The sequence below is a fragment of the Oryctolagus cuniculus genome, chromosome 14 (genome assembly GCF_051225735.1).
Source record: "Oryctolagus cuniculus isolate XC-2025 breed Fujian yellow rabbit chromosome 14, ASM5122573v1, whole genome shotgun sequence".
NCBI classification, from domain to species: Eukaryota; Metazoa; Chordata; class Mammalia; order Lagomorpha; family Leporidae; genus Oryctolagus; species Oryctolagus cuniculus.
This window is the reverse complement of record NC_142880.1, coordinates 94,275,502-94,291,380: the sequence shown is the minus strand read 5'-3', so window position 1 is coordinate 94,291,380 and position 15,879 is coordinate 94,275,502. Positions and strand designations below refer to the sequence as shown.

General features: G+C 57.2%; 2 protein-coding genes across 6 annotated transcripts in view; one reads left to right on the top strand and one right to left on the bottom strand.

Moving 5' to 3' along the window:
* Positions 1-8,114, bottom strand: part of LOC138845212 (uncharacterized) — a 45,216-nt gene extending 37,102 nt beyond the window's left edge. The window contains exon 1 of one of the 5 annotated variants that reach the window (XR_016220881.1): positions 7,581-7,829. Coding sequence is in view for 1 of the 5 variants with exons in the window: in XM_070056859.2 (XP_069912960.2) it covers positions 7,581-8,114 (534 nt within the window). In the remaining 4 variants the exon portion in view is untranslated. Of the gene's footprint in view, positions 1-7,580 lie in introns of all 5 variants that reach the window. The other 4 variants (XR_016220879.1, XR_016220880.1, XR_016220878.1 and 1 more) reach the window with 4 other exon arrangements.
* The window catches only part of ICE1 (interactor of little elongation complex ELL subunit 1), a 61,216-nt gene continuing 53,398 nt past the window's right edge, over positions 8,062-15,879 (top strand). Inside the window, exon 1 of the mRNA XM_008251200.4 lies at positions 8,062-8,196. Within this exon, the coding sequence (XP_008249422.4) occupies positions 8,113-8,196 (84 nt within the window). The 5' untranslated portion in view covers positions 8,062-8,112. The remainder of the gene's footprint in view (positions 8,197-15,879) is intronic.

Genomic DNA, 15,879 nt, shown 5'->3' with positions numbered 1-15,879 from the left:
AATCACGGGAGAAGTGGGACTTGAGCAGTCTCCTTTCTCCACTCTCCCCTCATCTCAGCCCTGCTTCATCCCTCCTGGTTGCCAGCCCGGGCAATGCCCACACCCCAGCCCTGCTTCGTCCCTCCTGGTTCCAGGCTCAGCCAATGCCCACACCCCAGCCCTGCATCGTCCTTCCTGGTTCCAGGCTCAGCCAATGCCCACACCCCAGCCCTGCATTGTCTCTCCTTCCTGGTGCAGGCTGGAATCCTGTCCTTCCTCTAATCCAATATACAACCTACGTGACCATCCAGCCTCACACTCTGCTTCTCGGCGCCCCTGGGTGACCAGGCCTGGGACCTGGATGATAACCCTCACTGGGCCCTCACTTCTGTTGCCTTCTTTAGTCCTTTTTTTTTTTTTTTATTTGAAAGACAGAATTACAGAGAGGTAGAGAGAGAGACAGAGGTCTTCCATCCGCTGGCTCACTCCCCAGATGGCCGCATCAGCCAAAGCTGTGCCGATCCGAAGCCAGGAGCCAGGAGCTTCCTCCAGGTCTTCCACGTGGGTGCAGGGGCCCACATACTTGGGTCATCTTTCACTGCTTCCCCAGGTCATAGCAGGGAGCTGGATGGGAAGAGGAGCAGCCGGGACTAGAACCAGTGCCCACATGGGATGCCGCGCTCCAGGCGAGGGCTTTAACCTGCTGTGCCACAGCACCGGCCCCCCTTCTAGTCCTTTTCTCCTGGAAACATTTTGCATGAAACCCCGACAGCACCACTCCACTTCCCAACACTCTTCAGAGGTCTACAGCATTGTAGCCTTCTGTCCAAGCTGTCCTGTGATCTGGCCTGCATCCACTCCTCAACTCAGTTACTCCGCAAGTGCCCTCCTCCCACCACACTCCAGGGAGTAAATATTTCGGGGAGAGACATGGGGATCGCAGCACAAAGCCCCAGGGCACGGGGTTCTGGAAGGGTCCAACCCAGGAGACAGGAGGAGCAGCCTGTCTGTGGGGGGCACCCAGGGAGAGGGCTCAGGCCAGGCAGGACAGAGTCCAGGTGCTGCTGCTGGTTGTGTGGGATGAGGACTCGGTGCTGCCATGTGCAACCTCTGCCTTCAAAAACCCAAACTCCCTTTGACCCCGTAGTCCCCTTTCCAGCCACAAGACAGCAACCGCCACGGGGCAGGGCTGTGGCTCTCAAAGGGGTGGTTTTGTGTCACCCCCGCCCCCACCCAGGGCACATCTGGCGAGGTCCCAAGGCGTCATCCTCAGGGTGGGCTGCTCTGTGTCCAGTGGGCAGAGGGCAGGGATAGTGCTGACCCCCTCCTCGCCCCCACAATGCACAGGGCAGCCCCGCCAGAGCGGGGACACCCTGAGGTCGAGGAGAATCTGTGTGTTGTGAATGCTGATGCCAAGAGGCCGTCAAGGACCCACTTTCAGGGGGCCGCTCCGCTCAGGTCCTTCGAGCAGCACAGCCACGCCAAGCTCGCAAATGCAGGAGGATATTTCTTTAGGTGTCTGGGGCCGAAGCTACCAGGAGGTTATTGTGTGTCAACCGTGTGAAGGAGTCACCTGCCCGTATATTCAGTGACCGTGCAAAGATGACGGTGACAGCTGTTGCCCACGGATGTAGTTCAGATGTTCTGGTTAACCTCGCACAGACCACTCCTCCCGGTGACGGTGAAGAGGGACTGAGGGGGTGCTGACTTCGCAGAGGCGGCCTGCGGTCAGCCTGAGGCTCCATGAGAGAGAGGCAATGTGCACCACAACCCTGTGTGGCCAGAACCAGGACAGGGAGCAGAGTGGCCACCTCTAGAGCAAGAGCCGGGTGAAGGTGAGACGGCACTCAGGCCTGCACGCTAGCCCAACAGCAAGGCTTCGAGAGCTGGCAACATGGGGAAAACGTGTTCATTCTGGCACACTCCCAAGTGCTCCCCGTGATCCCGCTTGGGAGCTGAAGACAGCCCCTGGGTGCTGGGGGCCAGCAGGCCTCGTCAGAGAGGGTGGCTGCGGGGCCACTCCCGCACATGCTCTGTGCCTCCAAACAGCCTCTGCCCGCCCAAGGGCCCCGCACCTGCTCGAATGCTTTGCTGTTGCCGCTGGCTTCTTATTGTTCTTGCATTTTGAGAAGGGGGATTGGCTTTGCACTTGCATTTTGCACTCAGTCCTACAAATGACCTAACTGGTGCTGGGGTAGGGAGGAGCTAGCAGCAAGCTGGGCCTGTTGCACAGGTTCTTCAAGGTGGAAGAGGCCAGCCTGGGAGTGAGGGTCCGGCCGGTTAAAGGGCTGCACAGGACACTGGGGAGAAGGCCAGCAGCCCGGGGCAGGTCCTGCACCCTGAACTCTGTGGGGGCCCGTGTTGCCCATCTCCTCCTCGCTGGGGCTCCACAGCAGCACAGTAAACATTTGCTGCAGGATAAATGAACATTGCGGGCATAAATAAGGAGAGGTGACTGCAAAGGGTCACTGCAACGCAGCTGCTCTGGGAAGCAGCATGGACATGCTAACAGGCCCCACTGGAGAACCCAGGATCCTGGCGACGTGTGTGGACAGGGGACGGGAACACGGAGGGTGGAGGTGAGGGGAGGCTGGGACATCTTCAGAGAGGAGGTGGCATTTCAACCAGGTTCTGTAGACAACAGGGACTGCCCACACAGGCCCACCGGAAAGACCCAAAGGGGGCGGGAGGTGCAAGGCCATGGTTTCCATGGGGCTGCACCTGTGACATTGGATAGGGAAATTTCTGCAAGTCCAGTCCCCCACACTGGACCATGAGAGGGTACAGGCACCAGATGGGGGGAGGACGGCACTGGGCTCAGACTCCTAGCTCTGCCACTCTCTCCCTGTGGCACAAAGTGAGCCACTTAGTCCCTCCATGTCCGAGTTACTCATCGGTAAAGCAACAAGTTGCTGGAAGCAGCGAGTTCACCGAGTAGAATGCCACTTGCTAGGCCATGCGCTGGGCGTGGCACTGGGCTGTGAGCTATGGCAGAGGATACGACAGGCAGATCCCCCCACCCGAGTGCTCAGGCGCCGGACAGGTCAGTCAGAAAGGCAGGCTCTGAACCAAACAATAGTGAAATCACATGTGTGCTTCGTCCCTCCTGGTTCGAGGCTCAGCCAATGCCCACATCCCAGCCCTGCATCATGTGTGATCCAGACACCATGCACGAGACGCCTCAGGGTGCAAGCTGGAGGGTCTGAGCACTTTGCACGTGGCTGAGGGCTGAGTGACAGGAGCAACCACTGCAGAAGGCATGGAGAGCGGGAGAGGGAGTGTGTGCAGACCAGCTGGCGCGAGGGCACCCAGGGGAGCCTCACCCTCCACGGCAGGGAGCGCCCTGCTGGGCTGGGGTCTGTGCCCTGGGAGCTGCCTGTCCAGCCTTTGTGGGGGTCTGAAGAGGCGGCCGGGAAGCTGGTTCTGCAAGGGTCAGCGGAACTGCAGGTGGGACTCCCAAGCTGCTCCAGGGGTGAGCTGCCACTGCCCCGTGAAAGCAGGGAGAGCAGGAGCCCTGGGCCCTCCTCTGTCTTCCGGTCACCTCCCAGCATGGTGGCCGGCTGCACAGGGCTCTGGCGGGCAAGGCTACCACGCAGCTCCCGTAAGACGGAGCAAGAGCAAAGGGCTGGGGCTGGGGTAGTGACTTAGCCCCAGGCTCAGGGCCTGAGAGTCAGCAGGAAGTGACGAGGACGGGGCGGACGCGTGGGCCAGCCCTTCTCTGCTGGCTCACCTGGTGGAACGCAATCACCCGACAGGGCACGCTAGCCATGGGGAGATGCTGGACGCCTGAGGAAACGGGACAGGTTTTGGAGAGAGGCTGCCATCGGCTGCCATGGGGGCCTGCAGACATAGTCGGGCAAAGCCATGCCCTTCCGCTGCCCACGGCTGGTCCCCTGTGGGGCTGGAAGAGCGACACTTCACTCCTGTCTGCAGCTCGCCTGCCCAGCCCTGGCGACAGCGCACACCTTGGGCCTCCTCCCCTCCCTCAGCTGTCCTGCTGGGTCCTGGGATCTCCCCCGAGGGGCTGTCTGCGGCTGGCACACAGCACCCCTGTGCTGGTGAACATATGGTTCAGTGCACGGAAGCACCCACTGCCCCAAGCCTCTCCACCTCCCACCCAGGACACACACCCAGCTCTCGGAGGTCTACCTGGTGGCGTCTCACTGGCTGTTCTCTCTCCTCTGGGAGGTGGCCACGCCCTGGCACAGCAACTCCCCTCCAAGGACTTGGTCCCCCTCTTCCACCTTCCTTCTTCCCTGTCCGACACTGGGGGCACAGGTTGCTAAGAAAGCCTGCAGGGCACAACAGAGCGCTGTCCCACCCCACCAGGGGCGGCCCTGTAAACACCTGCTTAACAATCACCCACGTTTGGCACTGAGCCCCAAGTTCCCACATGGACTCCTAGCCCCACCTCCACGCCCCTTGAGGGGACAGCTGGGGCTGCAGAAACTGCCCACCCCTGGGACAGATACAAAGGCCCTCACCAAAGCAGGCTGTGTTGAAAAAAACAGGAGCCAGGGCCGCTTAGGAGTAAGCATGGCGGCACCCACACGTAGACAGGGAGGAAGCTCCCACAAATGCCCTGCTCACCAGGTGCCCAGAGCACCCTGCTGCCCTCCCGGGGTGGGGGTCTGATGTGTCACAGGGAAGGCGGGGAATTCCGTTTCTAAAGCACAGGCAGGGAAAGAGGGCCACCTTGTGGGCATGCGCCAGACTGCGTCCAGGCTGCAAATTCAGACCCTGCAGTGGCAAACTACTCCTGGAATCCTTTCTCAGGTTTTTATGTTTGATTGCTTCGCAACGGTTTTCCTTCACAAAAAAAACATTATTTGAAAGATAGAGACACAGCAATCCCATCTGCTGGGACTGTCCCCAAATGTCCAGGACAGTCAGGTCTGGGCCAGCCGGAAGCTAGCAGCACGGAACTCGATCCGGGTCTCCCACGCAGCTGGCAGAGGAAAGTACTTGAGCCCTCACTGCTGCCTCCCAGAACGCGCACTGGTAGGGACTGGAAGTGGGAGTGGGGACCGGCCTCGGACCTGGCACGGGACACGGGCTGCAGGCGAGGCCCCGAGCAGCTTAACTGCTACGTCAATGCCTGCCCCACCACCAGCCTTTGAAAGGTCACAGGGTCACTTCTCCTGTGGGGAGGGGCCGGAGGGGAGAGGATCGCTCTGCACAAAGCAGGTAGTAAGAACTTCCAGACAGCTGGCTTCACCTTGCGTTCTCCTCACCGTTCACTAAACCTATTAGGTTTCTGGTGGCAGCGCGCGTTGACAAATCACCACTCCCCTCTCAATCGCGTCAGATTCCAAAGCTTTAGTTCCCAGGTATCCAGCCGTGAGGAGGGTGTGGGGCAAGAGCTGAGCCCGCCCCAGCAGATTCCCTGACCAGCCCTCTGGGTAAGACAGGCACAGGGCGGCGGGCAGAGGGTCCTTCGGGTCTTCGGAGCTCGGACAGAGAGACACGAATGTTCTCTTGGAAGCCCAAGAACAGCTGCTTTAAGAAAAACTCTCCTCTCCTTGTTACCTGTGCGAGGTTGTGCCTTAGCGCCTTCCTGCTGCTGATGACAGGAGGCCTCAGACTGGGGAAGCTGTTAGAGGCCTCTGGGCCTCTCCCTGACATTTCAGCGGAAGACATCATGGCTCCGGCATCCTATACACCTGCAGACCGAGGCCTGCCACTGGCACAGTCGCACCTTGACCTGTATGAACCATGGCGGTGGCCGTGGTGAGCTCTGCTGCTGAGAGCAGTGGCGGCATCCCCGGGTGGCCCTGTGGCGGGAGGGGCGTCCTGGAGGCCATTTCAGCTCATCCTAACGACTGGCAAACGGGCGCCGGCGGCTCCACCGCCCCGTCCCTGGGCCCCGCTCTCCTCCTGTCCTCCTGCACACGCCTACTGCTCCTGCCCTGGCCAGGCCGTGTGTTTTCCTACTTGGTCTCTGGTGCGCTGTCACGTCTGCCTACAAGCAGCTAATAGGTTCCACTCCACAGTCCCCGCGAGTTGTTTGGAATCTCCTTTGTGAAGCGAAGTAACTCATCACCTTTAAAACGCGGCCTCTAAGTCCTGGGGCAGGGCCGCAACGCGGCCAAGTTCTCTACACTGGGATGGGAAGGACGGCCTGCTCTGTCTCCACAGGGCCCTGTCACGAGGGAGCATCCTCCAGCACTGGTCTCCATCAGAGGCCGTGATGGTAGGCAGCCACCCCTGCTCTTAGCGGGCAGCACGTACACTCAGAACGCTTTTCCCATTGGCAAAACAGCTTCACAGAGCAGAAACGACCAAGACAAGCAGGTGGCGCAGTCGTGTGTGCCATGACGGGGAGGAGCAGGCAGCAGGGCCTCCGCCCCGCGATGTCTGAACCATTTCTTGGGCGCCTTTACAGGAAGCTTGCTGGCCCCGGCCCTGGCGCACCAGGCTCTGGTTTCTCTCCCAGGGGGTTGAGACGTGGCCCCGAGAAAGGCAGAAACGACTGCACGTTCATTCTGGGAGATGCCCCGCTCCCTGCACCTCCAACGAGTCGCAGCGAATCCATTTAGACCCACTGTGTGCAGCGCGTTGTGGCATTTACAAAGGAGACTCACTGCAGTCCAAGTGCAGCTGTGTTTGACGAGGTACCACCATGGCCCCGAGGGCCGGAAGGGAGGGGCACGGGGCAGAGGCAGCAGCACGCAGCCCAGCTCCCCGGCGCTTCGTGCAGCGCTGCCGCCGCCTCCTCCCGGTTCCCTGGCAGAAGCGCTCACCTGGGAAGCCTTCCGTCAAAGAGAAGTCACCGTGAAGACGAGCTCGCCGGGGCCAGAAGTCGGAGCTGCGAGGCCACCGGGAGCCACGCGGCTGCCCCTCCGCCGGGTGGGTCACCGGGCCTGCCTGCCTCTGCGCACCCCGCCTGCTCCCTGGACCCTCCTCTCCCGCGCGCTCTGGGGCTGCCTTTGCTCCGCCGCCGAAGCCCGCCAATCGGGCCACCACCGACGGAGCTGCCCCCTCCACCGGGCAGTGCGTGGTACCCAGAGCGTAAGCAAGGAAAGAGGCAGAAACCTCAAGAAAACCCAGGCTGCTCCGAAAGCGGTGTTTCCGGCTGCAGGGTCCCGGCACCTGCGATGCTCCGCCGAGGGCGAGGCCGGACTCCGGGGCCTCCGAGCAAGCCGCTGCCGGCGACGAGCCGTGCCTCCCGACGAGCGGGAAACCTCGGTCCTCGCCGCAGCACCAGGCCCCGAGCCGACGCGAGGCCTCTCCCTCTGCCCCTCTCCCAGGACACGGTTATCAGGCTGGCCAGTGGCCAACGGGCCTGACTAGGTTCTGCCGGGCGCTGCGCTCGGCCCTCGCTGGGTGGCGGCGCCCACAGTCGGGCCCTGGAGGCCGCCGCGGCAATGGGCACAGAAACTCGCCAGAGTAGCGAGACTGACGGGAAGCGGACATTAGCGGCGGAGCCCGAGCAGCCGGCACCGAATCGCACCGGACGTGGCCAGAGGCACCGTTCGGTCTCCGCCCGCCGCGCGGCGCGCCGGGAACTGTATCCTTCCTCCCCCCGCTCCCGGACACGGGAGGGGCCCGGGGTACAGCAGGGCTCCCACAGGGCTATAAAAATCCAGCATTTTGCTTACCGGGACGCGGGGGTCCTTCCACTCTGGCGGGCGCCTGAATAATACGTCATCGGCGGGCACCTCGCCCACCGCGGGTGCCTTTAGGTGTCTACGTACAGCCTGTTGTACGGTAGGCTGGCAATAAATGACCCCGTCGAAGGAAGAACTGCACACGTGACGCCTCTGCGGGCGTTGGCTTGTCCTTTGGGCACGTGTTCCGCGCCGCGTCTCCCCGTTGCGTTCAGGCAGTGCCCCGGGCAGCCCTGCGCGGCGGCGGGGGGCGGGGCCAGCCAGGGCGGGGCGGGGTCCTGGCTGGACTGCGTCGCGCTCGGGGGCCGCGCCGGGTAGCGTTTCTCGCCAGCGCCTGAGGCGGCTCCGTTTCGGAGAGCCCTTCGCAAGCTCCACGGGGACCTCTGTGCACGGATGGACCCGCCCGGACCCGGCGGGAAGCGGCCTGGCAGGCGGCGGCCCCGGCGGCATCAGCGGAGGCAAGACAGGGCCGAAGCCGTGGGTCCCTGAGACGCGCGTGCACACGGGGCCCGGTGGCGGCACCATGATGCCGGGCGAGACGCACTCGGCAGCCCCCGGGACGGCCGCTGACCTCTCGCGGTGTCAGGGCTGCGCGTCTCTGCAGCAGGTGAGGCACCTCCCCGGGGCCCGGGCGCGGGGGGCGGCGCGGCCTCGCCGGCGGGAGCGCGGGGCCCGCCGGCGCCGCCGCCTCTTCCTGGGGGTTGCAGCCCCCCGATGTCCTTGTCGCTGCGGCTTCCTTTGCCGTGTGTAAGCTGGGGACGCAGAAGTCGCTGCACGGAGTTGTGCAGAGTGAGCGGGTTCTTGGAGGACTCCTCCCCTGCGCAGCCTGGGTGCCGGCCGGGCTGCCTCTTCGGCTGCCGGGTGACAGGTGGGATGCTAAGGAGGTCGACCTCCCCGAGGGCAAGGCCTTTGCTTGCCTGTCATCGCCTGTCAGGCGTCTGGTCGGGGTCCTCGGGCTTCCAGGGCTTGGAGAGGCGCTCCCGCTCGCTGCTGAGTTAGCTCGGTAGGTTAAGCTGGTGGAGCAATCAGTCACGTGTCTAACCGCGGGGTGGGCTCTGCTGGGGCCTGGGGGCAGTGGAAGTAGCCCCAGGGGCCCTTTCGCGCAGATCCTTGCAGCCGGGTGATGCCGGGAGTCTGCGTCGTCGGCTTCGGTGGTGGAACCGAGCTGGCCACGGTGGAGGCTGCCTCCCGTGGCCATCGCCGCTCGGCCTCGTGTGCTGGGCACCGCGGGCAGCGCCGCGACCCGGCATTGCGGCGAGGTTGGCCTCTCTGAGCAGGGTGTCTGCCTGCGGGGACGGCCCGGGAGGCTCTTCGAGCTGCGAGGGACCGAAAGCGGGGGTTGGCGCGGTGGGCTGGTTTCCGGCGAGGTCCGTGGGTTTGACTGCTGAGAAGGGGTGGATGGACGGTGCGGGGAGCCCGCAGGTGGAAGCCCTCTGCGAGAAGCGCCGGGCGTGTGACGAGCAGGCCGTGAGGTGGGCGTGAGCCCCGCGCGGGGAGGAGTCGGCTGCGGGCTTGAGGCATGCTTGCTCTGCGCAGCCCACCCGGCGCTCAGGGCCCTTCGGGGTCTGGCCGTCCTGGGGATACATCTGAGCTCTCTTGCTTACTGGGGCTTGTGCTGGACCCCGCCGGAGGTTTGGACTTCGTTGCCTGGAACGGGAGGCGTTCTTCCAGGTGCCCCGACGGGTAGTGTTAATTAGGGATGCCCACCGAGGGTATGCCGTCACCTAGGCGCACGCTTCTTGAGCACTGGTAGGCTGGCGGATGGCATGCAGTTTGGAACTCACGCAGTGTTCCAGAAGTTCATGGGGAATGCATATCCGAGGAACTGTGCGTGGATTCCAAATACTTTTTTGTGTCCAGAGACACTTACCTTTGGTTTACAATTTCCATGAACTTCTGAGGCGTCCCTACAGAGAACCGGAAGGCCTGCGTGCAGGAGCAGAGCTGCAGGGCGCCAGCAGTGCGGGTCCACTTGGGCAGAAGAGCAGTCCAGTGTGTGAAGGATGGAGCGCACAGTGCGCTCGGAAGGAAGCTGCAGTTAGGAGGGGCAGCCGGCCAGCTCGGAGAGGCGTGGAGGGGAGAAAGTGTGCGATCAGTGAGGCGTGAAGTGAGGCAGCTGAAGGTGAGGCTGCCGCGGGTTTGCCAGGCTCTCAGGGCCCAGAGGCCACTGGGCGCGCTGGGCTTGGGTGCGTGTGCCTGGGGCGTCGTGGGGAAGGGGTGGGCATTCTGCCCTTGCTGCCTTGTCCTGTCCACGCCGTGTCAGAGGAAAGCAAACGGGGTGTGGGGGTCCTGACAGCTGAGGAGACACACTCCTCTCTGATAAAGATCAGCATAGGCTTGGGTTTGTAAGTCAGAACGTGTTGTCCATCAGAGGGGAGGTTAGGTGAACATTTAGTACAGCCTCCCTCCGCCAGAGCAAAACGTGAGCAAGGGTTTTTTTTTTTTTTTAATGAGTTTGTTTATTTGTTTGAGAGACAGAGGGATAAACAGAGAAAGGTCTTCCATCTGCTGGTTCACTCCCTGCATGGGCTGGGCCTGGCTGATTGGAGGCCAGCAGCCAGGAGCTTCTTCTGGGCCTCTCACATAGGTGCAGGGGCCCAAGTACTTGGGCCATTTTCCACTGCTTTCACAGGCCATAAACAGTTGGATCAGAAGAAGAGCAGCCAGGACACAAACTGGTGCCTACATGGGATGTCTGTGCTGCAGTCAGAGGCTTAGCCCACTGTGCCACAACGCTAGCCCCAGTTTGTTTATTTTGAAAGTAAGAGTTAGAAGGAGAGTTCTTCTACCCACTGGTTTACTCCCGATGGCCTCAACGGCCAGTGCTGGGCCAGGGAGCTTCATCTGGATCGCCCACGTGAGTGGCAGGGGCCCAAGCATTTGGGTCATCTTTTTGCTGCTTTTCCCAGGCCATTAGCAAGGAGCTGGATTGAAGTGGAGCAGCTGGGACATGAATTGGTGCCCATATGGGATGCTGGCCTCGCAGGTCTCGGCTTTACCTGCCTCGCCACAATGCCAGCCCTGATTAGTGTGATTTTTAAAAATAATTTCAAAATAAGTAAATTTGAACATACAGGGAAGTTTCCAGAGTAATACCAAAACTCCCTCTGGTGTTTTCAGATTCACCAACCATTGCCATGTTATGGAATGTTTTCACGACTGGTGTGCATGTCCCTGCCGTGTTACGGAATGTTTTCACGACTGGTGTGCACGTCCCTGCCGTGTTACGGAATGTTTTCACGACTGGTGTGCACGTCCCTGCCGTGTTACGGAATGTTTTCATGACTGGTGTGCACGTCCCTGCCCTGCGGCTTTACATACCTCCAGTGTATGTTTCCTCCAAACATTGTCAGCCTGCAGCCCGCACATCCCAGTACTCACATGGGGGCAGCAATTCTGTCCAACCCATAGACCTGTTCACTTTCTGTTTGCTGGCCCTAGACTATTTTTTTCCTTTCTAGCTGAAGGTCCTGTGGGAATATGTTATGTTTCTTTGTCCTGTTTCTTGGTCCTCTTTTATCAGTCTTAATAGGAGAGCCTTGCATTTTCCAAGGACCTGGAAACGTTTTGGACTGTCAAACTGTTGGAAGCCATCAAACCGCTGCTGTGCTCAATGATTTGCCAGCAGTCCTCTCAAGACTCGTATGTGGTTGTACTCACAGGGATGTGACTATTCCAGGGAGAGGAGACAGTGAGAAAGCAAAGGGAACAGGCACGTGGGGCAGAGTCCAGGGGAAACAGGGCAGAAGCTGCTGGGAATCTCTCCCAGAGGAGTCGCACAAAACGGAATTCCTCGGGCAGCATATTGTGACCCTGTGTGTGTCCTTTGTTGGCCAGGGCAGCTCCTTAGAGACTCAGTGTGCAGGGTTTCCATCAGGGGCCAGCCATGCAGACGTCCTCTATCTAGTGCAGACCCACGTCCCAGAATGGGAGGCCAGCAGGTGTTTCGCATAAGCCGCATTGCGTGGCCAGACACGGTGACCACTCTTAGCTGGGAAGGGGTGGGAAGGGGCCCTTCAGGATCCATTCCCAGATGCCAGCCCAGGGCTCACCTTGTAAGCAGCCTTTCTAAGGAGTGTGCCTTCACGTCTGCTGTGTTAAGGGGTTGCTGCACACACGTTGGGGCCGGGCGATGCTGTGGCCGGCCCAGGGAGACGGGAGACGGGAGTGCTGGGAACGGCCTGTCTCTCAGCCCAGCACATCAGGGGTGAGGTGAGGAAGCTCCCGCTCTGCTCTGCACAAGTGTTCAGTTGCCAGCTCAGTGCCCACAGGGGTTTGGTTCTGGGTCACCCCTCAGGCTCCAGAATACCTACTATAAAGTGGGGTATTGCAGTACGTGCATGTAAGCTGCACTCCTGCCAGTCGTCTTAGATCACCTGTGATACCTAACACGTGGAAATGGTGCTGGTCCTTACATTGTTCAGGAAGTGACAGAGCAAGTCTGTACATGCTCACCAGTTTTTCTTTTCTTCACATATTTTCTCTGCAGCTGATTGAATCTGCAGATAGGAATCCCATGGTTACAGAGGGGTAACTGAATTTACTTGTTTGTCTTCCCAGCCACACTCTCAGTGTCTTCTGGCTCTCTGCTCTCAGCACCTGGGTCTCCTGGCCGAGGCTGTCTTGCTACCCCTCCTTGCCCAGTGTGTTCTGCCCCTGTGTTGAGTCCACGTCCCGTAAGAAGGAGGGGAATGTGACCTTCTGTATTCACAGTTGCATCCAGCAAAACAGTTGAGACCAGAAGGTCTCAAGTAAGAGAATGGGCACCTATGGGAATTGTATTTTGAACGTGTGCTGTATTAGCGTGAAGAAATCACCCAGAAGGCAAAGAAAAACAATGAGACAATTGAGAATAGACTGAGCTTTCCAATAGACAATATAATGTAGGTTGAGCTTCCCTGATTTAAAATCTGAAATGCTCTGAAATCCTAAACGTTTTGAAAGTGAAATTTCAAGCTTCAGATTTCACAGTTTTTCGATTAGGATACTCAACTGGCAAAGTCTATGTAAATATGACAAAATCTAAAAAAGAAAAAAAAATAACCCTGTGAACTCTCAAACACATCTGGTCCTAAACTCTGAATAAGAGATACTCTAGATTCCAGATGAGAGCAGGAATGCTGGGAGCAAAGCAGTAACTGAAGAAAGCACACCTGAGCATTTTCCTAGAGGGGAAGAACCCCTGGACGCTTCCCTCCTTCCAGAGAACCTGGACAGTGGTCACATCCGCACACGGGAATAATATGGATCACAAAGGTACCCCAGGTACCCCCCACCAGAGCACACCCTGATACACTTTCACAGTTGTAAGGTTCATTATGTGGAAACCATAGTTTTCAGCCAACATAAGTGTTGTGTGGACTTGATTGATGGAGAAGAGATTACATTATGTTAGGATATTGCAGTATCTGACCAGACATGTGCTGTCATACAGCCGAGCCTGGTGAAATCGTGTTAGGCGGGGACTGGAATGCTGGGTAGCTAGGCACCCCCTGCACCCCTGTGCTGTGTGTTGTGAGTTTACGTTTTTATTATCAGAGTTGCATGAACATAGTTTAGAGAGATAGGTTTACAAGATTTGTTAAACCAGCAGGCCCTCTCTACCCCTTTTAAGAAATAACCTTTGTCAATTGCTTTACTGTGTGTTTTATGAAGAACTTCTCATCATTAAGTAGTGTACTGCTGCAGTTCTTGGTTTTCCTGTTGTTCTGTTTCTGACTTTGAGGCTTGGGCTCTCTGGCTGCCCTGTGTCTGCTGTATCTGAGCGCACCCCTGCCCGTGTGCTCAGTGCAGTCATGACCAAAAGTGGAGGTGACGTTATCATCACTGTGTACTCAGAGCTAAGCTCTGGTGTAAATTACTGCTCCTTTGCTGCATGGTTTCGTGTTTCCCCTGGTCAGTCACTGCTCCTTACCCTTAGTTTTAACATTTCATCCTGAAAATGTTATGAGTGCTCACTGGATGCCAGAGGCTGGATTGAATACTTATGTGGCTCATCCTACTTAACCCCTGTCCCATGCCAGTTATTACACTTCCTCTGTGCTTCGGCTCTCCGTCTGTGGAACTGGAACTAATACTGGGCGAGGAAAGCTGCCCAAGGTCACTCAGCCAGAAAATGGCTGTGGGTCAGGAATTTGAATCCAGATGTGTGAGTCTGGAGCCAGGGGTTTCTTTGCTGTCTCTGGCACAGTGCTTGGTATTACAGAGTAGCATCTGGAAGCAAGGTGGGGAAGATTAGAGTAGCAGAGAACTCCGTTGTGGGGGAGGGGGAAGATTAGAGTAGCAAAGAGGTCCGTTGTGGGGGAGGGGGAGGCAGAGTCACTTCCGCTGAAGAAATAACACAAATGCATGATCAGATCAGATACATTCTCTGGAATTCTTTGCCAGTTCAGTGTAAGGACCCTTCAGTGCTGCCCTTAGTCTGCCACTTTCTTCGGGGCAGGGGGATTGCTGTCACACCTGACCTGCTCTGACTCCAGGCCCCGTGGCCTTCCTAGGTCCTCCTTGCCTCCTCCTCTGGTCCTCCGTCGGCTGTCCTTTGGCAGAACATGGTCATTCTTTTTCAGCACCATCCTGGTTAAGGATGCCTGGGAAGTCAGTTTGTAGAGATTTTGCAGTTTTGAAAATGTGTGTTGTACAGATTCTACCTTGGAGTTAATTTTCCTTCAGGATATTGAAAGCTTGCTTTCGAAGTGTCTGGTTTCCGGTGTTCCTGTTGAAGTCTGCGGCACTTCCGATTCAGATTCTTTGTATCAGACTTGTTTGATTGGATTTTTCTCTTCAGGTTCTTTGAGGATCTGTGCTTGTCTATGGTGTTAACAGAATTTTGTACTGATATTCCATGGCCTGAATCTGGTTTGAACTCACACACTGTCTTCTTTTTAATGTGTGCGAGTCAGTGGTTTTAAGTGTATTCACAGAGTTGTGCACTGACAACACTAGCTAATTGTAAAACATTTTCATCTCCCGAGAACCCCTTACTAATTAGCAGTCATTCCCAGTCCCTCCTCCAGTCCCTGGCAACCACTGAGCTGCTTTCCGTTTGTGGGTTTACCTACTGTGGACAGTTGGTATAGATGGAGTCATAGAATATGCGGCCTTTTGTGATTGGCATCTTTCACTTCACCCGTGCTGTAACACGTGTCATACATTGTTTTCATTGTCAAACACTGTTCTGTTGTGTGTTCCTGTTTTGATGGACATTTAGCTTGTGTTGACTTTTTGGATAGTCTGATGCTGCTATGTGAGTATACAAGTGATGTGGACATATGTTTTAGTTCTTTTGGGTTTGTGTTTAGGAGTGGAACTGCTGGACTGTATGGAACCCCATTGAGCATCTTGAGGAACTGCCAAACTGTTTTGCACAGCAGCTGTACTGCTTTACATTCCCAGCAGTCATGTATGAGTGTTCCGCTTTCTCCACATCCTCACCAGCATTCATTGCTGTCTGCTTTAACCATCTAGTGGGTGTTCATATGTTTAATTTTTTAAGATTTTTTTGCAATTTCGAGAGCTGTGAATATTCCCTTTAAAATAGCTTTTGACTCATAAGTATACTATTATTTATCTCCAAAATACCTCCGACATCTCAATTTTATTCAAGTTGTGTTTGCTTGTGTTGGTCTCCCTGTTTCACATTGCATGCTTGTGTCTTACTCTGGGGAATCCTTGATGGTGCATATTAAGTGCAGGAGATGATGGGCTAGCTGCAATGAGGCTTCTGGACTGTGGGCTGCATTGCAGGACAGTCTGGTGGGCTCTTTATTGAGTGAAGACTCTCTAGTGTCAGTACTTTTGGGTACAGTCTCAGAGAAGGGGCTCCTGATCCCTCATCTGGAGACAGGACATTACCCTCTTTGGGAGCTTAATAATGAGACACAGGTGGCCAGTGTCAGACCACTGTGCCTCTGTTTACTTAGCCCCTCTGTTTTTGGTAGAACACCCCTGCCCTGAGTGTCCAGAGCATCGCAGCTAGTGACCTCCTTCAAAACACCAGCCTTCTTTGGGATGGTGGAAGGGTGATTTCCCTAAGGCCTGGTGGAGAGTTGGAGATTGTCAGTGCCTACAGCTAGCGTGTATTTCACTTCTCTCCCCTTTCCCGTTTACAGAAGAACTCATTGAGTCCCAAGCTTGTGGAAGTTTTGCACGTAAATTGAATTTGTTCTCCACTTCCCCAGTGCTGCTTTTTTGCACACTAAATCAGTACTTGAATCTCCATTCCAGTGTCCTTTGACTTTATCTTGTTCTCCTCATTATAGGTTTTGCCTTTTTGAAAGAAAAAATTCCTTTG